General features: G+C 46.9%; 1 protein-coding gene across 1 annotated transcript; it reads left to right on the top strand.

Annotated features, from left to right (window-relative positions):
* Positions 1–24604: 24604 nt before the first annotated feature.
* On the top strand, positions 24605–24988 carry LOC105191820 (uncharacterized). The gene has a single exon (XM_011155482.2). The coding sequence runs from the start codon at positions 24605–24607 to the stop codon at positions 24986–24988; it is 384 nt and encodes a 127-aa protein (XP_011153784.2).
* Positions 24989–26170: the final 1182 nt, after the last annotated feature.

Raw genomic sequence — 26170 nt, 5'->3', positions numbered from 1 at the left:
CCTTGGATGAGGGTCTCCCGGCATTGACTGACCCGCAGATCCTTTCGCAGCTTTGCTTCTCCTCGTTGAAGTCCATCGCAGCACCTGCGAATACATTGATGTACTCCCTACATCCCTCTAGCAGGTCCTGCAACTTCTTCTTCTGAAGAGCTCCTAAGCTCCTATTACTCTTCCAATCCTCCATCTGTTCCTCTATATAGGAGTTCCACTCCTCCCATTTTGGTCGGGAGTAACATGTTCCCTCTGGGATCTCCAGAGTCTCTCCGTCGTGCACTTCTGCACTCGTCGAGGCCTCTCGGGTGCCTCCAGAGGCCCACGAGGACTCCTCCTCTTTTTGTTAGTGACAGAGTCAGCCATTTTGAGTTTTAAACCTCTCCTAGCGGTTCGACCGACCAGGCATGCCCGCACCACCAGAGACATGAACCAGTGGTTTCCCCGAGTTCCCCCGGGGATCTGGTCTATACCTCAGATCGAGGAGTAGGCATCCTCGGCACGGGGTTCCAGCCCCCTACTCCCATTGCTTGGAGCTGGACCGGGTCCAGGGGCCCCCAGCCTCCGACCTCTGAGGTACCGCTAAGAGCGCCGCCACGCGGGGGTCCCCGTGGATGGAGGTAAGTCACCGGTGTCGCAACCCACCGGGACCCTTCCTCCACGGCAGCCAGCATGAACGCGCCGCCCGGGGAATGACTTTAGGATGTTGCGACCGCCATCCCCCGGGCACATTCCCGGGGTGCCACGACCCCGTCCTCGGAATACGTTCGAGCGGCCCGGAGCACCCCCGCCGCACCCGGGTACCATGGGGGTTTCAAACCCCATGGTGTGCAGACCCGAGTGTGACCTGTCCCCTCCGACTGCCGGAGCACCGGCGTGAAATGTCGGAGGGGTGGGGTCATTCTCAACTGCACAAAAAATAGTCAATCTGACCGACCAGTCAGATTGCCCTAACTACTCGTCAAGATGCTCTTAGCAAACGATCTTCCCCATCCTGCCCTGCCTTCGGTTGGACCGAAGGTACTGCCAAGATGGATCACGGATACGCCTGAGCCTTGCCACCACGGCAAGGTGGCATCCCACAAAGAGGTATCAGGTTGACCTTTATTTGGTCACGCAGGGGAAATCCTCACGGATACCCCCGCCCCCCCAAAGGGGCGGGGGTTATGTCGGACTCTTACCGACTAAAACCCCTGCGGGGTGCCAATCATTCGAACCGAAGTGGGAGGAGTCAGGGGAACTACGCCAGTATTCCCTCCCCGACACCCCGGCCCCAGAGCTCTCCTAGAGCTCCTCGCCCAAGTACCGCGCCCGTCCTTTTAATCGGATAATCGGCCGGGGCACCGCGTCGGCCGATTATCCGGCCGGGTTGGCCTTCCAGTATAAATTAGGAGCGACACCCGCCGGAGGGAGGGGACACCCGCCCTTCCTCTTCGCCCCCCATTTCCCTCAACCCTACTAGTATGTAGGGGGGCAGGAGAGTGAGACCCAGCCCCAACTGGTTTCTGCACTCCCCTTCACCAGACCATTACCGACGCCCCAGGTGGGCGGGAGAGTTTATCCTCTCTCACCCATCCTCATTGGTACATAAAAGGCGGGCCCGAGGCGGCCGAGGAGGCGGCCTCCAGCGAGCCGATGTCCTCTCTCTCTCGGCCGGCGCCACCTCGGGCCCACTGCCTATCCCCGGGGAGCGCCGTCTCTTCCGTCACAGTTGTCCGATGGAGTGGACGGCGCTCCCACTCGGCGGCCTCCTAGCGGGACATTACCTCCCGACAAAAGATGCCGCCTCTCCCCATACCTCCTCGCTCCCGCACATTTTTTCAAGTAAGCACGTCAGCGAGAGGTCTCAGGTATCAGGTTGACCTTCACCTGAGCTTGGCAACGCCATCCAAAGTCAAGCGGATATTACCGTTGAATGCGTCTTTTTAAACCTTACAACTTTTGTCTGAAACGTTTTTTTTCTAAAATTCAATTTTTAAGAGATATTTGAATGTTTCCAGACTTTTGCCACATCCTGTATATTTAAATATATGGTACGAGAGGAATATGCTACAAGAGGAACGGGAGGTGTTCCTTACGGGAAGGAAGACAACTGGAGACTGACGAACGGTTTCGTGAGATGTTTAGAGGAAAACTACTATCAAAAAAAGGGGATGGTGTCATAAGAGTAGATATGATCATAAAGCAATATTTGAAAAAGGATAGGAATGTTCGGGACATAGGTAAACAGACTAGGACTGGTAAGATACGGAGATACGTAGGAACGTAACACCTCCCCCCTTTAGAGTGAGGATTTTCCTTACAACGATTTACAATACTTCCTTAAAGTTAGAGTATAAAATAAATTCTTATCTTAGAATATCCTGTATCATAGCCTTATACTATAACCTGTAGTCATTACAAATTTATTATTATTCTAATAAAAATTGTTCGTTATATTAAGAGATAATATTATACAGGGTGCACGATTTATCTGAAGACATTGAAATATCTCGAGAACTATGCATTGGATAAAAAAAAGTGATTAATGAAAGTTGTTAGTCTCGAAGGGGGACATCCAATGATACCAAACTCGACCTCCCACCCCACCCCCTGGGGGTGGGGGTTGGGGGCAACTTTGAAATCTTAAATGGAAACCCCCATTTTTTATTGCAGATACGGATTCTACGCCACAAAATACGTAAATTTTGTCCGAAACTTTTTTTTTTATTCGTGATAGATGGCGCTGTAATCGCAAAAAATTATATTTTCCGCAATTCTCCAGAAATGATCATTGGATTGAGAAATAAAAAATACCTGTTCAATATTTTTAAAGAACATAATAAAAGTTATTAAAAAGATAAGGTTCATCAACTTAACCTAAAAGATAAGGTTTATCAACAAGTGCCAACAACTCGTGAAAACATGGTAGAACGCATAAGAAACGCTTGCGCTGAAACTCCCGCAGATATGCTTCTATCCTGTGTACAGTCATTTGAAAAAAGGATCAATAAGTGTATTGAAGTTGAAGGTAAAAATTTCGAACACTTACTCTAATTAATTGAACAGTGAGAGGAAGGGGACTCACATTAAAAAATTGTCGAGTACGCTTTCGCAGCATGTGTTCTCATAAAACAGCTTAGTCTTCTTACGAAGGCAATGCTGGTCTGCTCATATAAAATCTCCAACGTGCTTCTTGAATATCACTCTTAGGCGTTGAAGAATAATGAGTCGTGCTCCTGCTTGCCGTCGCGCTCCTTATATTCTTGACCTTGCGGATTATCGTATTCGCCAAGCGTACCTTCGCCCGACACCTATTGCCTAGTTTTGGCGATACGCGAGCTAATCATGCATAATATGCGTGAGACGCGGCAGTCTCGCGTACCGTAGCGCGTATCGGGGCGCGTGCTATCATGTGCGCCTGGCGTGCGTACTCCGCAGGGGCGCAGCGTTTGCCTTGCAGCTCAGGGTCGCATGGCAGTATATCACCACAAATATATATAATTATCGGATTAATTATCATGTATTTCGTTCTAAAATATAGTTTGATAAAGATGTATGTATTAATGTCTTTAGGCTATGTTGTATACCTAAAAACGGTTGTTCTCAATATTTTCATAGGTGTTTCAACATAAAAATTAATGCTCACAATGTTCATTTACCAAAATTACGACGCGATACAACAATTACTCCAACAGTCACGGAAACTACAGAATTTATACAGAATACAGATATAACTAAACAGGCGCATGATAGAAATATAGAAATTAGACGTTCCCGTTCGCGGAATAACCGGTTATCAATATATACATCTTCCATATAGTTTTTGGTGCAGCCGCGCCAAGATTTTTTGTATTAAATATTTTAACTGCATTGTTATAATAATTAATTTGTTATAATAACAAGTAAAATAATCATATAACTCAGTGTTCTAATAAATAATGATAAATTTTGTAAAAATTTATGTTATTAACATCTTTTGTAGTTAGTTTTTCTTGAATTTTCTTGAATAATAATAACCTTTAAAAGGATATCTTTTTTAAATATTGGACACTATTAATAAACGTGTTAAATTTTTATAACACGATATCATTTTTACTTGTAAAAACTTGTTATGTACATAATTAATATATATCTTTAAAAAAGAAAATAATTTGAATTTGAGATTTCTAAAAATATTAAGTATATGATTTCTCAGTCGGCGTTACTGTTTTAATATATCACTTCTTTTGTATAAGTTTTACTTGTAAAAACTGTAACGGCCGAACTCCGCGGTTCGGTCGCTGCTACGCGTTTCGCGCGGATAAGGCTCGTCGGAGTCCGGGTTCGGTGAGGAGGAAAGCAGCGAGACGTTCGAGAGTAATATAAGTACGTTAGCTTTATTCTATATTTAATTTGATACAAGAGTTCGGCCCCGAAGGCGATGTCGCGGGTTGCGTTTGTAAGGCGCGTCGGTACGGTACGGTGCGGTGCGGTGAGCGGTGCGAGCGCTCGTACAGACGGATAGGCCGTGCGGAAGGCGGGGCCTATTACGCGACGCGTGTAGATCGTAACGATGGTAACGGCGCGGTGATCGGTCTCGCTTCGCGACGCTGGGTGTCTCGGACAATTATCGCCCAATACTCGCTTCGGAATTGCTCGCGTAAAAATGGTCGCCGGACCGGAGATTTCGATTCTCGGTCGAACGCACGCACGCGAGTCGCGGGAGACGCGAGATGATTTCGTCCGTCGGGGCCGAGGACTCTCGACAGAGAAGGCGGACGCACCTTCCCTTTTCCCTACGTTCGTGGAGGAAAGCGACCAAGTGCTGCGGACACTCAGCGGAGACGGTGAACACACCGTCCCAGGTTCCTGGTCGCTAGACGGATCGCCTAAAGGCTGAGTACGCTCAGCGGAGTTCGCCGACGGACGAACCCCTGACTCGAGGCGGCGGGTAAAGGCGAGATACTGTCGAGTACGCTCGACTGAGCACGCGTACACACGAGCCCAGGAAGACGGGAGACGGCCAAGTATCGAGAACGCTCGATCGAGACTGCGGACGCACAATCCCGTGTTCTTAGTCGCCGGTCGGGTAGTCGGAAAGCGGAAGGCAGAGCGAAACGGTCCGGATATTCTCTCTTTCGGCATACAAGCGTCTAGATCGAATCGGCGGTACGGATCGGTCTGGTGTCTAGGAGCTCGATCGCCGCCGTTTTATAGTTGTTCGCGCTACGATTGATACGGCGGCGATCGAGCGGCGCGCCTATCGGCGCGAGGCATGATGACGGCGCGTGATCGCGGCCGCGCGCGCTAGCGGCAGCGCGTGATCGCCGCGGCGCGCGATAGCGGCGGCGCGTGATAACGGCGGCGCGATCGTCTTCGCTATTTTAGGGTGGCGCAAAGCGCCGTTCTTCGGCCCGACAGGTGGTCGGTCGGGCCGGTAGTAACGAGGTGCATCTGCGCCTAGTTACAAAACTTATGTTATGTACACATACTTAAAAAAAAAATAATTTGAATTTGTAATAATAACCTTTAAAAAGATATCTTTTTTAAATATTGAACACTATTAATAAACGTGTTAAAATTTTATAACGATATCATTTTTAATTGTAAAAGGTTATGTTAAGTACATTATAATAACAAGTAAAACAATAATATAACTCAGTTAAATATATCATATTTGTCATTATAATAAATAATGATAAATTGAACATTGGACACTACTAATAAACGTGTTAAATTTTTATAACATGATATCATTGTTACTTGTAAAAACTTATGTTATGTACATAATATATATCTTAAAAAAAGGAAATAATTTGAATTTGAGATTTCTAAGAATATTAAGTATACGATTTCTCAGTTGGCGCTACTGTTTTAATATATTACTTTTTTGTATAAGTTTTACTTTTAAAAACTTATGTTATGTATACATATACAATTAAAAAAAATTAATTTGAATTTGAAATTTCTAAAAATAGCACAATACGTGTTGCTTGTACTTGGCGCCTTTTTTTACCTTTTTGTTTAAAAAGGTTATTATAATAAATTTTACATGTAATCATTTTTACTTGTAAAAAGTTATGTTAAGTACATTATAATAACAAGTAAAACAATCTTATAACTCAGTGTTCTAATAAATAACGTGTTAAATTTTTATAATATATCATTTTTACTTGTAAAATGTTATGTTATGTACATAATATGTATCTTAAAAAGGGGATCAATTTTATATGTAATCATTTTTATTTGTAAAAAGTTATGTTAAGTACATTATAATAATCATTTTTACTTGTAAAAACTTATGTTATGTACATAATATCAGGTATATCAGGTATATGATATATCAGGTATGTCGGTAATTACTTTCCGGTTTTTGTAACAGATGTCACTAGCCATAAGTATGCAATGTTATGATTTGATACATATGTCATTTTATTCTACTGACATTAACTTCAAAACTACACAAGTTACGTTCCGCCAAAATAACAGCGTTATAGATTAATAATTTTTTGAAAATGTCGAGTTTTGTGCCTGTAAACGTGCATTTGCGGCACGCATTACTTTTCTTGTTTAATCAAAAGAAAAAAGTCGCTGAATGTCATCGTTTGCTGGTAGAGACTTACGGTGAGCATGCTCCAACCATAAGAACATATGAAACGTGGTTTCGACAATTCAAATGTGATGATTTCAACGTTCAAGACAAAAAACGTCCTGGTAGGCCGAAAACGTTTGAAGATGCGGAATTGCAGGAGTTATTAGGAGGATGAAGACCCAACACAAACTCAAAAACAATTGGCAGAAAAGTTGAATGTGAGCCGAGTAGCAATTTGTGAACAATTACAAGCGATGGGAAAGATCCAAAAGATGGGAAGATGGGTGCCACATGAATTGAATGACAGGCAATTGGAAAATCGAAAAATCGTCAGTGAAATGCTGCTTCAAAGGTATGAAAGGAAGTCATTTCTGCATCGAATAGTAACGGGTGATGAAAAATGGATTTATTTCGAAAAGCTCAAGCGAAAAAAATCATGGTTATCACCTGGCGAAGGCGGCCCATCGACTGCAAGGCCAAATCGCTTTGGTCGCAAGACCATGCTCTGTGTCTGGTGGGACCAGGTTGGTGTCGTATATTATGAACTGTTGAAACCTGGAGAAACAGTTAATACTGACCTACCAACTGAGCTACCAACAACAAATGATCAATTTGAACTGTGCATTGATCGAAAAACGTCCACAATACGCTCAAAGACATGATAAGGTGATTTTGCAGCATGACAACGCGCCGTCTCATACAGCAAAACCAGTCAAAGAAGTGTTGAAATCACTTGGATGGGAAGTTTTATCGCACCCGCCGTACTCTCCAGACCTGGCTCCATCCGACTACCACCTTTTCGCATCGATGGGGCACGCGCTTGCAGAACAGTACTTCGCCGATTTCGAAGAAGTTAAAAAATGGCTCGATGAATGGTTTAGCTCAAAGGAGAAACAGTTCTTTTGGAATGGCATCCATAAATTGCCTGAGAGATGGGAAAAATGTATAGAATCAAATGGCCAATACTTTGAATAAATAAATTTTAACTATCCATTGTAAATAACGTGTTTCCTTTAGCGAAAAAGCCGGGAAGGAATTACCGACACACCTGGTATAAGTGGATATTATAATCCGTAACCTTTGAATCTGCATCTGCTTCTGTATAATCAATTGCAATAGTAAACATTACATTTGTTGTATTATTATCTAAAAATAAATACAATTCATTAATTATAAAGATTCTAAAGATTCTAAAGATTATAAAGATTCTATTTGTTTTAGTGTAATATAAATAAAATATACTAACATCAAAGCTGAATCAGTATCATTTAAAGGATCAGATATAACCAATCCATTTCTTGCATTTATTCCTATTTTCTCAGTCGTAACATCTGTTGTTTCGACAACCTTATCGTGTGAAATATTGTAACATGCTTTAGCCTTAGAGGAATTTTTGTAATTATTAGTATCTAATATACAGTAACTAATGCATATAAAACTTCGTTCTGTATGCCAGATCCAGGAATTACTCTAACTATAAGAATAAGATTGTAAGTTAATTACATACAAATAATATTAATGAATAAATGCATAAAACTTATTTGGACTAAAAATATATCAAAAGTTAAGTTTAAAGCTTTATATTAAAAAAAATTATACTTACTTGATCTTCTCATTTTTGATGAGAATGTGAATATCCTCCATCGGTGGCAGATATCGCAGACATAAACTATATTATCTATTATACAAGCAATTGGAAAATTGCCCAGATATAGCGCATGAAGAGGAAAAAGGGGCCGACGACCTTATTGAAATATATTTTTTTTATCTTTTATTTATTCTTAATATTCTTTCATATAATTAGTTTTTGTAATTTGAATGTATTACAACTTTCATTTATATTACTTTAATCCGTAACCTTTGAATCTGCATCTGCTTCTGCATAATCAATTGCAGCAGTAAACATAACATTTCTTGTATTATCTAAAAATAAATATAATTTATTAATTATATTATAAAGATTATTATATTTGTTTTAGTGCAATATAAATAAAATATACTAACATCAAAGTTGAGACTGTATCATTCAAAGGATCGTCAGATATATCCAATCCATTACTTGCATTATTCCTATTTTCTCAGTCATAACATCTGTTGTTTCGACAATCTTGTGAAATATTGTTACATGCTTTAGCCTTAGAGAAATTTTTGTAATTGTTAGTCTGATATACAGTGTAATGCATTTAAAACTTCGTTCTGTATGCCAGATCCAGGAATTACTCTATAAGAATAAGATCATAAGTTAATTACATACAAATAATATTAATGAGTAAACGCATAAAACCTATTTGAACTAAAAATATATCAAAAGTTAAGTTTAAAACTTTATATTAAAAAATATTATACTTGATCATCTCGTTTTTGATGAGAATGTGAATATCCTGCATCTGTGGCAGATATCACAGACAAACTATATTATCTGTTATACAAGCAATTGGAAAATTGTCCAGATATAGCGCACGAAGAGAAAGAAGGGGCCGACAACCTTATTGAAATATATATATTCTTATCTTTTATTTATTTTTAATATTCTTTCATATAATTTGTTTTTTGTAACTTGAATGTATTACAACTTTCATTTATATTACTATAATCTGTAACCTTTGAAAAGATGAATCTGCATCTGCTTCTGTATAATCAATTGTAGTAGTAAACATTACCCAGTAAGCAAAATGCTAACGGAATGCGCGCAGATTGATGCCAATTTCGATCAGATCTCCAGATCAAAACCATAGCCATCTGTGTCCTCATTAGGCTCGTGCTTTGTCGACAGGACCTGCATGCAGGCCGTGCGAGCAGATTGTTGGCAGAAACCGCACAGGTCCTGCTGCTAAACTACACGCAGAGTCTGCGCGCAGAATTTACTCGGTTTCTGCCGCCAATCTGCCGTCAAATTACTATAAGTCTTGCGCGGTTTTTGCTACAAATCTGCCGTCAAATATCCGACAGCAGGGTCTGGCGCATATTTGACCGCAGATTGGTGGCATAATTTGATATAACAGATTCTGCGTTAAATTTGTTGCCTATTTGCCATCAAACTATGATAGCAGGCTTTGTTCGAAATCTGCTCGCGCAGGTTTGGCTATTTGGGTTACATTTCTTGTATTATAAAATATACTAACATATCAAAGCTGAATCTGTATCATTCAAAGGATCGTCATATATATCCAATCCATCACTTGCATTTATTCTTATTTTCTCAGTCATAACATTTCTTATTTCGACAACCTTATCGTGTGAAATATTGTGACATGCTTTAACCTTAGAGAAATTTTTGTAATTATCTGATATACAGTAACTAATGCATTTAAACTTCGTTCTATATGCCAGATCCAGGGATCTAATATACAGTAACTAATGCATTTAAAACTTCGTTCTATATGTCAGATCCAGGGATTACTCTATCTATTAATGACATACAAATAATATTAATGAATAAACACATAAAACCTGTTTGAACTAAAAATATATGAAAAGTTAAGTTTAAAACTTTATATTAAAAGAATTATACTTACTTGATCGTCTCGTTTTCGATGAGAATGAGAATATCCTCCATCGGTGGCAGATATTCGGCATCGTTCAACAACAAATGAAATGGTTCTCTTATGCCAAATATCTTAGTGATCAATCAATAAAAATTTAGCAAATCCGACGCACACCGTGAAAAAACTTGGACAAGTCAACTTTCAGTCGAAAATGTGACCGCAGCATTGTGATATCTTTGAGGTTAGGAAGCTTCAAAACCGAAATGCGCGATTGTCAAACCTTCGCTGTCGCTCATTGCTCGACGTAAACTACTAACGTTGCGATCACGTTGCTCGTGTTCGACTCGAATTCACGTACTGTATAATATAATATATATAAAATAAATAAACTAGCAATATTTTATTTTTATTTCACCTCCTATTCTACCAACCCGATATTCTTCTCTCTCTTATTCCCTGTCGCTTGCTCACTCGCAATCGCTGCTCTTTACTTCTTCAGCGCGCTCATAACGCCTCTGGTGTCGGAAAAACGAGAAGTACAAATCCCCTCTCCTCGGCGGTCTATTCTTCTCTCTCTTATTCTCTATCGCTTGCTCACTCGCACTCGCTGCTCTTTGCATCTTCAGCGCGCTCATAACGCCTCTGGTGTCGGAAAAACGAGAAGCACAAATCCCCTCTCCTCGGCGGTCTAGCGTTTCTTTCTTACTTTCTTACTGAATCGTAATTTCTGTGATTCAGACTTTAATCTTAAAATATCTCCACTTAGAGACAACGTACACAAAAAGCACAAAACACTTTTCTTCCTATTTTTTAAGGCTGAATCGATTGGGACTAAAAAATCGTCGATCGGTTCAGCCATTCCTGAGATATGAATATCTCACCTCGTTTTAACTCGCAGTTTCGCGTAATAATAGGCACTACCGTGCCTCTTGATATTAGTAGAATAGAAGTTCGAAAGGAGAGAGAGGAAAGAAAAAAATATTTTTTTTAATTAATTGTCCGGAGTTCGTAGGACGTAAGAATCTGTACAGATCTATGTCAACTCAGTACTTTTCCAGTAAACACAGTTACGTAACAGTTTCATTGTCGTAATGTAACGAAATGCAACACGTAATATAACGTGTACGTTATAAACAATATACCATGGTAGTCCCAGAAGTACCCGACCTAACAAAGGAAACAAAAAATTTGAGAAGAAATATCTTTATTTCTCTACATAGTCTCCTTCTAACTCGATACACTTTACCCAGCGATGTTCTATAACTTCGATACCCTGTTTAAAGTAGGAATCGTCGAGCTTCTTAAAATAGCCATCAACCGCAGACTCTACCTTCTCACTGTTAACAAATTTTTTTTACCACCGAGCCATTTTTTCAAGTTTGGAAACAGAAAATAATCCGAGGGGGCTAAATCTGGCAAATAGGGTGCATGAGGAAGCAATTTGAACTTTAACTCATTGATTTTGGCCATCGCGATAACGGATATGTGAACTGGTGCATTGTCTTGATGAAAGAAAACTTTGTTTTTCGTCAAATGCGGCCGTTTTTTCTTGATTTCATCACTCAAACGCTGCAATAAGTTCGCATAATTCTTGCCGTTGATTGTTCTTCCTTTCTGAAGATAATCAATGAAAATTATCCTACGCGCATTCCAAAAAACTAACGCCATGACCTTGCCTGCAGATGGAACTATCTTCGCCTTTGGAGCCGATTCTCCCCTTTCAGTCCATTGTTTTGACTGTTCCTGCGTCTGAGGTATGAAGTGATGGACCCATGTTTCATCCATGGTTATGAATTGACGCAAAAACTCAGCTTTATTGCTGCGAAACTTCGCCAAACACTCAATTGAAACATCCTCACGACGTTGTTTTTGTTCCATTGTGAGTAATCGCGGCACCCATCTTGCGCACAGCTTTCTCATGTCCAAATTTTCAGTCAATGTGCGATGTACAGCACTTTTTGAAATGCCTACCATGTCTGCTAACTCGCGCACTTTCAGTCGACGGTCATCCAATATCATTTTGTGGATTTTTTCCCCATTTCTGGCGTGGTCACCTCATTTGGTCGACCACTGCGATATTCGTCTTGGCAGCTCGTATGGCCTCGTTTAAACTCTGCCATCCAATATTTTACTGTTGTAAACGAAGAAGCAAACTCCCCCAGAGTCGAATCTAGCTCCGCTTTAATATTGGTTGAACTGAGGCCTTTCAAATGAGAGTATTGTATCACATTACGATGACCAATTTTTTCATTTGTACAAATTCACTGAGAGCGTCCACTATTGATGGCTGTCAAACAAATACTAAACAACATAGTGTCGTCAAACTTCAAACTTAAGCTTTATAAGGTTGGTACTTTCTACTATAGTCATTCTTTTCAAACAACAACCGCCATCTATACGCCAGGTCGAGTACTTCTGGGACTATCCTCGTACATGTTAGTTGTAATTTCCCATTCATAGAAAGTTGCAGTTATATAACAGAAATATCACATGTTACTAAAATCTTATATAGCTGTTATATAACTGTAATATTATTATGTAAAAAATTTACTCCTAATTTTCTTGCGTCTTGCGTCCGTCGATGGCTTCGATTCCAAGCGGCACCTTCCACGCTGACCACGCTAGGCTTTGCTTAACCTAACAATCAAGTGGCATGCAGTTATCCCAATGACTCAAACGATATTCTTGTAATTTATGCTTATATAATTTATCCTTATAATATTCACAGAACATTATAACTTTTTATGTAAAAAATTAAAACAACATTCGATATACGAATATCAGTATGGACTATGTTTCAAAATTAGTAATAATGGAGTATTATAATGGTTAACCCACAAAAGAAATAGTTTGAAACAAATCAAGGAAGTTTAAATAAAAAATTTTATTTATTAAATCTAAGAGAACTTTTGAAAAATATCTCAAATCCTGTTTTAATCAACATGGTTTTTTTTTTCAGTGAAATAGAGTTTTTATTTCTAAAAATAATATTGTAAAAATATATTGTAATAAAACAATTCAAAATCGAACAGGAATATTAAACCTAAAGGAATTTTCCTCTATGTGAGTTTTGTATAATATATAAGCGTTCTTAAATGTTTAAATAGTATAAGTGCGAATATCTCCACGAAAATAGGAACGTTGTGTCCACGTGAAATGCATGTGGTCTTGTAGATTACACGTGAATGCAACAAATGCGTTCCATGGATTCGATGTATTTTTTTGTGGAGAATGCACCCTTATTCGCAATAGAAAGTATTTGCAGCTTCTAGTGGATTGCATGAATAGTTGTGTTGTATAACATCAATGTAATATGAACGTAATTACTGTTATAATGTGTTACATTACTGTTATATTATTAGTATAATGTTATCTCTAGTTTATAACAAAACAGTATAATAAATATTGGGTGAGTGCAAAAGTTCGTGCGGAGTTTGTGAGTAAAAGTCACACAGTGATTAGGCAAACAAAAATCTTCATTCAATCAATGATATATTCTCCATCGTTTTCTATAATCTTTTCCCAACGTTCTGGCAGCATACGGATGCCTCGATCATAAAAACTGCGCGGTTTAGATTCGAAGAACGAAGAGACGCCGTTTTTTAAGGCCTCCAAAGAGTCAAAGTTTTTTCCATTTAAATAATTTTGCAATGACCGGAACAAGTGATAGTCAGATGGTGCGATATCAGGAGAATACGGTGGATGCGTTAAGACATCCCATTTCAGGCTCTTCAGTTTGCGCAGCGTCTTTTTCGAAACGTGTGGTCTGGCGTTGTCGTGATGAAAGACGACTCCCTTGCGATTTGACAAAATCGGACGTTTCTCTTTTATTTCTCGATTGGTTAATTGGCGACAGTACTTGTCCGAATCAATCGTTTCGCCAGCGGGGAAAAGCTCGAAATAGATTATGCCCTTGCAATCCCACCAAACAGAGAGCATCACCTTCATCGGGTGCAAACTGGCCTTTGGCATTGCGTCACCATGCTCACCTGATTGTTTCCATGTCCGTTTGCGCTGAACATTGTTGTAGAGGACCCATTTCTCATCGCCCGTCACTAGTCGATCCAAAAACGACTCGTTATTGAGCCGCCCGAGTAAAGAAACGGCTGCAGAAATTCGCTTGATTTTGTTCTTCTCGGTCAGCAAATGGGGCACCCATATATCGAGCTTCAAATCGAATCCCATCTTTTTTAAACGCCGAAAAGGGGTTGATCGGTCAACGTTTAGTGCTGTAGCAACTTCTTCTGTTGAAATTCGCGGATTATTGAGCACTAAAGTACGCAAAACATCGTCATCAATGTCAGAAGGTCGACCAGAGCGTGGCTCGTCTTCAAGGTTAAATTCTCCGCGCCGAAATTTAGCAAACCATTTTTCCACAGTTCGTTTAGCTGGTGCTTCATCCTGATAAACATCCTGAATGTTTTTTACGGCTGCGGCAACGTTTATTCCCTTCCGAAACTCGTAAAGCATAACATGCCGTAAATGCACCTTATCGATACTCATTTTTAAAGTGATATTTCTCGAAGCAGTTTGTATGAAAACAAATGATTTTTTTTTTAATAACAGCTGAAGACGTCACCTTTCCAACGTTATATAATATGTAGATGGAAGTATTAATGACAACACTTTACGACGCTTATAACTCCATCTATTGAACAGGAGTGCAAAACATTCAGGATGTTTATCAGGATGAAGCACCAGCTAAACGAACTATGGAAAAATGGTTTGCTAAATTTCGGCGCGGAGAATTTAACCTTGAAGACGAGCCACGCTCTGGTCGACCTTCTGACATTGATGACGATGTTTTGCGTACTTTAGTGCTCAATAATCCGCGAATTTCAACAGAAGAAGTTGCTACAGCACTAAACGTTGACCGATCAACCGCTTTTCGGCGTTTAAAAAAGATGGGATTCGATTTGAAGCTCGATATATGGGTGCCCCATTTGCTGACCGAGAAGAACAAAATCAAGCGAATTTCTGCAGCCGTTTCTTTACTCGGGCGGCTCAATAACGAGTCGTTTTTGGATCGACTAGTGACGGGCGATGAGAAATGGGTCCTCTACAACAATGTTCAGCGCAAACGGACATGGAAACAATCAGGTGAGCATGGTGACGCAATGCCAAAGGCCAGTTTGCACCCGATGAAGGTGATGCTCTCTGTTTGGTGGGATTGCAAGGGCATAATCTATTTCGAGCTTCTCCCCGCTGGCGAAACGATTGATTCGGACAAGTACTGTCGCCAATTAACCAATCTGAATCGAGAAATAAAAGAGAAACGTCCGATTTTGTCAAATCGCAAGGGAGTCGTCTTTCATCACGACAACGCCAGACCACACGTTTCGAAAAAGACGCTGCGCAAACTGAAGAGCCTGAAATGGGATGTCTTAACGCATCCACCGTATTCTCCTGATATCGCACCATCCGACTCTCACTTGTTCCGGTCATTGCAAAATTATTTAAATGGAAAAAACTTTGACTCTTTGGAGGCCTTAAAAAACGGCGTCTCTTCGTTCTTCGAATCTAAACCGCGCAGTTTTTATGATCGAGGCATCCGTATGCTGCCAGAACGTTGGGAAAAGATTATAGAAAACGATGGAGAATATATCATTGATTGAATGAAGATTTTTGTTTGCCTAATCACTGTGTGACTTTTACTCACAAACTCCGCACGAACTTTTGCACTCACCCAATAGCACAATTATATTACAACAATGAAACCAAATTATATAACCTCAATATAACTGGAGTATAACATATTTTATATTACATGTTACTCCTTTGTTATATAACAGTTATATTCTGTGTTTGGTGGGTTCTATACTAATTCATTATTTCTTAAATCACAGCCTCATAAAAGAAAAAGTGGTCGGTGCCTAAAACCGGACAAGTATATTCTTATGTATTAGGAGTGCAAAAAAGTTCTGAGCCCTAGATTTCATACTACTGAAACCACAATTTAAATTGCATTAATTTTTCCGCCCTCTTGCGGTTTTAAAGCAGTGACATTTGGTCTTTCGAAACATCGTGCGATTTGGCGTTTGATGCACATAACCTTAAAATCAGCAGTGTTCACGATGGCAATAACAAAAAAGCATATTCGATTTTCCATCCACTTCGCGTTTCATCTGAAGAAAAATACTGCTGAAGCCACTGAAATGATCTGTGTTGCATATGGAGAGAACGCTGTAAGTTATGCTACGTGTAAAAGGTGGTATCAAAAATTTCGCCAAGGAGATTTCAGTCTTGAAGATGAATCGCATGCTGGACGCCCTCAAAAGATTGAAACGGACGAACTGCAAGCATTGTTGGATATAAACTCTGCACAAACTGAAAAGGAGCTTGCAGAGCAACTTGGCGTTACGCGACAAGCCATTTCCACACGTTTACATGCAATGGGAAAAGTTCAAAAGGAAGGCAGATGGGTTCCGCATGCACTGTCCGAAGACAACAAAAATCGACGGCGTGACACGGCACTCACTTTGCTTTCAAGGTTCAAGGAAAAAGGATTTTTGCACCAAATCATTACAGGTGATGAAAAGTGGATACTTTATGATAATCCAAAGCGTAAAAAATCATGGGTTGACCCTGGTCAACTTTCGACATCGACGCCAAAGACCAATATCCACGCCAAGAAGGTTTTGCTTTGCATATGGTGAGATTGGAAAGGTGTATTGTATTACGAGTTGTTACAGCCGGGTGAAACAGTAACGGCAGATCACTATCAGCAACAATTGAGCAATTTGAGCAATGCGTTTGAAGAAAAGAGGCCGTTTACTGGCAAAGGACATCGTAAAGTGATACTGCTTCATGACAATGCCCGACCACATGTTGCGAAAGTGACTCAGGACCATATCTTTGCATTAGACTTCTCCCGCACGCGGCGTATAGCTCAGACATGGCGCCTTCCGATTACTACCTATTCCGGTCTCTGCAGCATTTCTTGGCTGATACACATTTTGTGACACTTGAAGAGATACGAAAATGAATTGATGACTTTATCGCCTCGAAGCCGGTGAGCTTCTACTATCAGGGAATTCGCAAGCTGCCCGAAAGATGGCAAAAGGTCATCGATGCAAACGGGGAATATTTCGTTGATTAATATAGTTTTGTTTGTTTTTAAATAAATTTTGAATTTTGCAAAAAAAGGCTCAGAACTTTTTTGCGCTCCTAATATTTTGATCCGCTAAATCCGAATCCAAGGTCAGAATTGTACAATCACTAGCTTTATCGTCCCTAACCTCAAAAAACTGATCATAACTTCACTTAACAAAATTAAGTTGTATATGGTTGAATTCAGCTTAAAAATGGTACCATTTTTGTAATAACAAAAGTTTTCAATTGACAAAAATAAATATGGTGGGAGAGGGATATAAAAATATAATATCATCAAAACTAGGGCCTCCTCAGCACCAAGAGAGGGGCCCAGAAGGCGGAAAGCGCTGTGAAAGGGACCGTTCTGACGTTTTTTTGTCGCAGGGTTCGAGGCTGCAGATCACAGGCATAAATGATATCGCTTCGGCCACTGCCAACAACAACGGCAGCAATCTGAGGGCCGCTGCCAACACCACCGGCAGCAACGAAAGGGCCAGAGCGAAGACGAGCAGCGGGGGCTTGTCGCTGATGGATGTGCCTGTGCTGGAGCTCGCCAAGCGCAAAAGCGGAAGGCCGACTACCACGGGCCTGGGAATCCGCGCCCGTAAGGAGGCGGAGCGAAAGAAGAAAACAGAGGAAGAGCTTGAGCGTCTGGAGCGGGAGATGAAGGACCTCCTCCGCAGGGACCTTCTCCACACGGATAGCAGAGAAGGATAAGCGCCCTGTCGAGGATGTGTTCAAGGATTCCGCGACCAGAACCTTGCTCAGAAAATCCGGGTCGGCGGAGCTGGCCTCGGAAGTGGGACGCGCACTCGACGTAGTTAGGTTAAGTTAGTGGCACGAAGGTCGAGGACCCTCAAAGGGACCTTCATGTCGCTCATTAACCGCGTCGTTGCGACTTCCGAGGCCGTTCTGTCGACCCTTATCGCGAGGATTGCAGCCCAAGACGGACACGAGGACAAGCTCTCCGAGGGGAGGAGGGAGATGTGAAGTTCCGTGAGGAGCTACGGGGATTGAGGGAGGAGAACCGGCGGCTCAAGGAGGAGTTTGAGGTCAGGAAGGCCCTCACCGTCTTCGCCCTCGCTCCCGTCCCCACCTGTCTTCTGACCCCAAGAAGAGCTTGCTCGCAGCAGTTACGCGGAGGCAGCGGGTGGAAGCTCCGGCAACGCCCGAACTAACACTATGACCAGGACCGACGCAGAGGAAGCGACAAAGGACAGGGATGGTGACGAGGAAGAAGAGGCGAGGGATCGTCGTTGACTCTTCGACGTCGTCTTCAAAGGAGGACAGGAGGGGGCATCCTCCGACGAGATTCCGTCATATAACGACAATCTGCCGGAGACAGCCCCCCGGCGTGGAGGCCGGAAATCAAGGAGATGACGAAGATTCTGAGCGATTCCCTGGCGGCCCTGAACTTTTACCCGCGCGAGGAGGCGGAGCACGCCCGTCTTACGAGCGAGATCAGCCGACTCCTCGACGCGAGGGAGAGGATCCAGGCGGCTGGGAGGTTCAGGGCCTTGGCACCAGCCCCTACCCCGGCGATAGCTCCGATCCTGACACCAGGGGCTTTCCCTTTCCCAGTCCAGGCTCCCTTGCCCGTAGGGCAAGCCGTAGGGGGCGAGCCGTGGAATAGAGAAGAAGGAAAGCCAGAAGGAGAAGGAGAGAAAGAGAAGGAAGAAGGAGAGTGAGCAGCAGCAACAACAGCAGCAGAGCACCGCTGGGGCGATACAGGCCCAGACATCGGGTCAGGGGGGACCCGGGCCGGGTCCTTCCTCCGGGGCGGCAGGAGACGTGGGAGCTTCGGGGAAGACTCGGGCACAGGGACGTAGGGGACCCAGGTCGGCCCCCACAGGCCCAACTCAACGCTGTTCGGACCACCAGAGGAGCAGCGAAGGGGACCAACACCAGAGGGAATCTGGGCTGGATCCTTCACTGACAGTTCTTCAATGGGCCCTCTCGAGTGACTCCCAGTCCTCGGTCGCTCCGGCGGAGCTATGGTCGAGGGTGTTGAAGAGGAAGGAGAGACGACAGACGAAGGAGGAGGAGAGGAAGTGGAGCAGCCCACCCCCTCTACAGATCTCAAAACCCATGAAAGGGGGATAGGCGACACAGCAGGCGAAGACGAAGCCGCCGAGATCCGCGGCCGTTACGATCATATGTCCCGCGACGACTGCCGTGAATTCATGATAGAGGCTAGGCGCCGCATCAAGCCGATGGACCTGAGAATCCCGAATTCTCTAAAGGTTCGCTTGGCCCTTAACGGGGCCATGCTTATTGAAGTACCTGAACTCAACCCGGGGGCGGCCGCCTACCGGCTTGCGGAGGAACTGTGCAAGCTGGCGGCGGAGAAAGGCCCCGGTTATCGGGTCCAGGGATCGGTGAAAGTCGCGGCCTTGTCTCACCGGTCTGGATCTGACGACCGGGACTGATGAGGTACCAGCCGCGGTGTCCCTCTCTGGAAGATGTTCACCTTCGGAAGACTCCGTGAGCGAACTCAACCTTTCCCAGCGAGGGACAGCAGCTGTGGTGGTACGGTGTCTGTTGGCGGCGGCCGCAAAGGTCGCTTGGGGCAAAGGGTTCTGGTGGGGTGGACCTGCGCCGGAATGACGGCGCTACCCGCTCGCGCAATAGTGCGTTTCCGCTGCTTGGAGCGGGGCTACGTGCGCGAGCGATGCGATAGCGCCATCGATTGCAGCGGTCTTTCTTACCGCTGCGGTAATCCCGACCACTGCGACAAATAGTGCAAGGAGGCGGCTGCACACTGTGCCGTTGCGCCGAAGCAGGTCATGAGGCCCTGCCTGCAGATCCCCTGGGAGAAAAAAGAGGAGAGGGAAGAAGAGAGGCGGAGAACCTCTTTTTGTAACGATGGGGAAATCCATCATGGATATCCCTGCCCCTTGGGGAGGAAGGGGGTTATGCCGGACTCCTACCGGCTAAAACCCCACCGGGGTGCCTACCGCTCGGACCGAAGTGGGGGGAGTCAGAGGAACTACGCCTGTATTCCCTCCCCGTCACCCCCGCCCCAGGGCTCTCATGGAGCCCCATGCCCAAGTACCGCGCCCTTCCCCACAAAGAGAGTTAAGGTCGCGGTGCCCCGGTCGGTTACCCGGCCGGGTTGGCCTTCCGGTCTAAATTAAGGAGGGAGGGGACACCCGCCCCCCTCCTTGCCCCTGGCTACCCCCTTCCCTACTGGGAGGGCAGGGGACAGGGGAGTGAGGCCTGGCCCCAACCAAGCCTCACTCCCCTTCACTCTTCTATCATTAACGAACGCAGTGGGTGAGAGGATTTACTCCTCACCCACCCCCACCGTCTCGTCGAAGGTGGGCCCGAGGCGATAGAGGACGCCTCCTAGATATCGGAGACCGGCCCTGGGCCGGCGCCATCTCGGGCCCGCTCCCTGGCCCTGGGGACCGCCGCCTTCTCCGTCGCTCCCTGCGACGGGGTGGGCGGCGCTCCCACTCGGCGGCCTCCTTGCGGGACATGACGTCCCGGCAAAAGGAGGCCGCCGCTCCCCATACGTCCTCACTCTCGCACATTGCCTTTAGCAAGTGCGGGAACGAGAGAGCTTCCCCCTGGCACCCCACTGCCCGGGCGAGTATACGGCGCTGCTCTTCCCACGCCTGGCATTCTGCCAGGGTGTGCTGCACCATATCCTCTCGCGCCGGGCAGTGGTGACATCCTTCAGTGGGTTCCCTTCCGATTCGGTGCAGGTACCGACCGTAGCACCCATGCCCGGCTAGTATCTGCATAGAGGCAAAGAACCTGCGTGGAGCTGGGGGGAAACCAGGCCGGTCTCCTCCACAGCGAGGGATCCCGAACAAATGGAGGTAAAGGACACCAGGGACGCCCGAGAGGAGCCGTTGCCCCAAAGAAGGAAAAGGGGAGCGGTGGCCGACGCTCCCTTAGCAAGGGATCAGGATGAGGGAGAGGTGGGTGATGTCTCCCCCAGAGGAAACGCCGGATAAGGTGAGGAGGGTGGAGCCTAGCGCTCAAACCCCAACAACCCTAGAGAATAAAGGGGAAACGGTGAGCGCGCCACCCCCGACTCCCACAACGGACGACCCCTCTCATACCCCCCGAGTGGGGATCGTCGAAGTAGGGGCCCCCTGCACCTCTGCGGAGGCACCTGAGATCGAAGCCGCCATAGCCGAAACCCTCTCCGGGGAGACTGAGGCGGCGTGATCGCCGCAAGATGTCTCCTCCGTAGGGAATGGATGTAGGCCACCCGGAGGAGGCATAGAGGTTCTAGCTTTCATGCCACTCCGGGCCCTACAGGTCAACTTTGACCGCGGCGCCCGGGCCCAGGACCTCTGGGTTCAGAGGATCATGGAGCTGGGCGCCGGGCTGGGGGTGGCCACCGAGCCGCACTGGGTGCCGATCAGCAATCCGTGCTGGTTCGGTAGCCCGAAAGGCTCGGTGGCCGTGGTGGCACATCCCGAGACGGTGTCTCCCACTGCAAGCTCAGGAAGAGGGGGACCTCGTATGTGGCTATCGACTGGGGGCCGATCACTGTGGTGGGAGTGTATCTCCCTCACCGCAGGAACAAGGTCGGCCTCGGCAGACTCGCCTGTATAAAGAGGATCCTCGACAGGGTCGGGGACGTGGTGCGTCAATGCCATCCCCGGCCCATCGTGGCGGCCGGGGACTTCAACGTCCACTCCGTGGAGTGGGGATGCAGTCCCCGGCAGTGGGATCCTCGGGGCGGGGGCGTGGTAGATTGGGCGGCGGAACTCGGTCTCCTACTAATGAACTGGGGGGTGACCAGCACCTGCGTGCTGCTGAAGGGGGAGTCCATCATATATTTGACTTGGGCTCCTCTTTCGGCCGCTCTGATCTTTCGGGAGTGGATGGTGGAGACGGAGGACGAAACGCTATCTGATCACAGATACATAGCGTGGACCCTCTGTCTCCTTACCCTCAGCGAGTGCTGGACCGCCGCCCAGGAGAGACTTTCCCCTCCCAAAAAGATAAGCCCTCGGTCGGCTTGATGCGGACAGGTTTCAAGCGGCCGTCCTCTCGGCCACCTAGCAACTAGATGAGGGACCAAATGAGTGGGACCCCAGTTCCCAGAAGAGGGCTAGGGAGATAGTGGGCTTCGAGGTGTCGTCGTGCGACACCGCGATGCCCTAGTCCCACCCCCGTCGGTGCCGGGCTGCTTACTGGTGGACAGAGGCCATTGCCGAACTTAGGCAGGCCTCCAGGCCAGGCGTCGAGACGGAGATGCTTTGAGGGCAAAAGAGAGCTACCTCCAAGGGAAGGGAGCCCTCAAGGCCGCCATCGCCGAGGCTAAGAAGGAAGCCTGGGAGCAACTGGTGAGCCCCCTGGACGAGGATCCTTGGGGGCGCCTCTACAAGCGGGCGGTCGATAAGATCCATCCGTGGGCGCTCCCGCCAATGGAGACATTGGACCACTTGAGGGGTCCTTGACATCCTCTTGGAAGGGGGTCCCCTTAGATACCCGTCCCCGAGTTACGGGACAGCGACTACAACGAAGACCTGGAAGTTAGTCCAGAGAAGTTTGCCAGGGTCAGAAAAATACTCGGGGTCAAGGGGAAAGCTCCTGGCCCCGACGACATTCCTGGCCGCGCCCGGGCTCTCGTCCTCGGCGAGAGAAACCTATCCATGGCCACGCGAGAGGTCACGAACAGGTGCCTCAAGGAGGGGGTATCCCTCCCAGAATGGAGGGCTAAACTGGTCCTCCTCCAGAAGGAGGGAAAAGCACCAGGCCAGGGACCTAGTACTTTGCGGCACCTTCGTGTCGCTGCTGAACTGTGCCGTGGTAACCTCCGAGGTAGTTCTATCGACCCTGATCGCCAGAGTTGGATCTCTAGACGGAGATGCAGTGGACGAAGAGAGAATGGAGATGGAGGAGCTTCGAGAGGAGCTCCGCGAGTTAAGGGCGGAGAACGGGCGGCTCCAGGAGAAGCTAAGGGCCAGGGAGGCCCCCGCCTTACAGTGGGCCAGAATTCCAGAAAAGTGTCAAAAATATATTTTTCGACTGTATCTGGATTTAAATAAATACATGTATTTTGATAATATTAATGTCAAACTGATGAAATGTAAAATGATTTTCCTCTCAGACATAACACATCACTCAATAAGTTCGTAGGATGACATATAAATAGTGCTACTATTGACGAATCTATATGATTTTTAGACATTACTAACCTTCAAATGATACGTGTCAAAATTTCATGACAATCGGACGTTTAGTTCACAAGTTACAGTGGTTTTAGTGACGCACGACGTCGACTCGTTTTAGTAAGGCTTCAGTTTCGGCAATCACTTCTTTATTGGAGCCAAATCTCTTTCTCTGGAGCTTTCCCTGCCGATTTGATTCTGGAGTGTAATGATGGAACCATATTTCATCCATTGTCACATACCGCATCAAAAAATCCTTTTTATTGCGCTGAAACAGCTCCAAACAGCCCGCTGAATTGTCGACGCGTTGCTAAAACGTGTCGACGTCGTGCGTCACTAAAACCACTGTAACTTGTGAACTAAACATCCGATTGTCATGAAATTTTGGCACGTATCATTTGAAGGTTAGTACTTCTTTAAAATCCCCTTCGGCCGCCCGGATGTTCCGGGAGTAGTCGGTGGAGACCGAGAGTGAGACGTTGTCCGACCACCGCTACATCGTGTGGTCCCTCGGTCTCCACGACTCTCCGCGTGTGCTGGACCGCCACCTTGGGGAGGGGAAAAGTCCACTAATCAACTTGACGTGGACAGGTTCCGGACGGCCGCCCTCGTGGCCACCTGGCACGTACCAGGTGCGTGGGATCTTAGCCCTCTGGAGTGGGCTAAGGAGATTGTGCGCATCGTGGCGTCGATCTGCGACGCTGCAATGCCGCGGTCCCACCTCCGCCAACGCTGGGCCGCGTACTGCTGGACGGCGGCTCTCCAAGTTTCGGGAGGCCGTCGTCCGAGCCAGAAGGAATTATTTCCGGGCCCGGCGACGGGGCGGGGAAGCCGCGATGGAGAAAGAGAGCTACCTCGAAGCGAAGACAGCCCTCAAGACGGCCATCATCGAGGTTAAGAAGAGAGCCTGAGAGCAGATGGTGGACTCCCTGGACAATGAACCGTGGGGACGCCCGTATAAACGGGCGATCGGTAAGATACGCCCGTGGGCGCCCCCACCGGCAGAGGCCTTGAACTCCCAGACCCTCGTAGGGCTCCTGGACACTCTTTTCGAGAGTGGAACGGCACCCCCCCCCCAAATCCCTGTTCCCGAGCAGCGGGAAGGGGACTGGGGAGAGGACCTCGAGGTCTCTCCGAAGGAGTTCACCATGGCCAGGAAGAGGCTCGGGGCCAAGGGCAAAGCGCCTGGCCCCGATGGCATTCCTGGCCGCGCCTGAGCTCTCGCCTTCAGCGATGGGAAACTGTCCGCAGCCATGCGGGACACGCTGAGTGGGTGCCTCAGGGAGGGGGTATTCCCCCCGGAGTGAAGGAGCGCCAAATTAGTCCTCCCGAAGGAGAACAAGATGCCCAGTAGTGCGCCGACCTTTAGACCGATATGCCTGCTGGATGAGGCGAGCAAGATGCTAGAGCGCATCATTGCCGACCGCCTCGTCCAGCATATGTCCTTGGAGGGGCCGAACATCCACCACCACCAATACGGGTTCAGGCCCGGAAAATCCACGCTGGATGCGATTCAGCGGCTCCGGGACCTGACCTGGGTGGTCGTGGAGAAGGAGGGTAAGATGTTGGCGGTGTCGCTAGACATCACAAATGCCTTCAACACCCTGCCCTGGCCGGAGATTGGACGGTCCCTCGAGTATCACGTGGTGTCCGCCTATCTCCGGCGTATCCTGTCGACCTACTTCGGGGACAAGGACCTCGCCTACTCTGGGAGAGGCGAGGTCTAGGGTCGGTGCGCCATGGAGTGTTATGTCCCGCAGGGATCGGTCCTCGGCCCACTACTCTGGGACATCACGTTCGACTGGATACTGCGCTCTCTCCTTCCCCCTGGCTGCACGTCATATGCTATGCAGATGACACATAAGTGGTAGTCGGGGGGAGGGGATGGGGGAAGCCCGCCTCCGAGCAGGGGCGGCATTGTACTCCATGGTGGGCACCATCACGGATCTAGGACTCAAGGTGGCGCCTCGGAAAATGGAGGCCGTCTACTTTCATAGCAGCCACCGAGGGGCGCCAACGGAGACTCAGATCCGGGTAGATGTTGTCCGCGTCCGCGTCGGGCCCATGATAAAGTATCTGGGCCTGTCGCTGAACGGCCGTTGGAACTTCGGGGCCCATTTCAAGGGCCTGTCCCCACGGGTCCGAAGTGCGGGCCTAGAGTTGCACGGCCTCATGAGGACCTAGGGGGCCCTGGATGGCACGTTCGCCTCCTCTACATTGGGGTGATGCTCTCGATCGCCCTCTACGGGGCGCCCATATGGGCGCCTCGGCTTATGGCCTCCGAACACAACAAGGCGCTTCTGCGTCAGGCAATGCGCTCGATGGTTGTGAGGGCGATTCGGGGGGGGGGCGATTCTCACCGTTTAGTACAGGGCGGCGACGGCCATGGCCGGCTCCCTCCCCCCCCGTGGAGCTCCTCGCCGAACAGAGGCATATCCTCTATTGGAGGGTGAAGGAGCTCCGCGCGACGGGCGAGGACTTAATGGTCAGCGGACTTGAAGGTCCTGAAGTCCCAGGTCGAGGCCCGAGTCCTGGAAAGGTGGTCGGCCATATTGGCCGACCCCCGGAGATTCGAGCCTCGAACGGCCGAAGCCGTCCACCCCTGCCTTCCAAAGATGGCGGGTAGGAAGAGACACGGGCTAACCTTCCACATGGTGCAGGTGCTAACCGGGCATGGTTGCTTCGGTCGGTACCTGCACCGGATTGGGAGAGAGCGCACTGCGGAGTGTCACCACTGCCCGGTGAGGGAGGACACGGTGGAGCACACCCTGGCTGAGTGCCGGGCGTGGGCCGAGCAGTGCCGTGTCCTCGCCCGGGCAGTGGGATGCCAAGGGGAAACCCTCTCGCTCCCGCGTTTGCTAACTGCAATGTACGGGAGCGAGGAGGTGTGGAGAGCGGCAGCCTCCTTC

The sequence above is a fragment of the Harpegnathos saltator genome, unplaced genomic scaffold (genome assembly GCF_003227715.2).
Source record: "Harpegnathos saltator strain DR-91 unplaced genomic scaffold, Hsal_v8.6 scaffold50, whole genome shotgun sequence".
Lineage (NCBI taxonomy): Eukaryota > Metazoa > Arthropoda > Insecta > Hymenoptera > Formicidae > Harpegnathos > Harpegnathos saltator.
Note: the sequence above shows the minus strand (reverse complement) of the source record. Positions and strands in the feature narration are given on the sequence as shown.

Coding starts and splice junctions, on each gene's coding strand:
- LOC105191820 (XM_011155482.2), top strand. CDS start 24,605: ATGCCCAGTAGTGCGCCGACCTTTAGACCGATATGCCTGCTGGATGAG.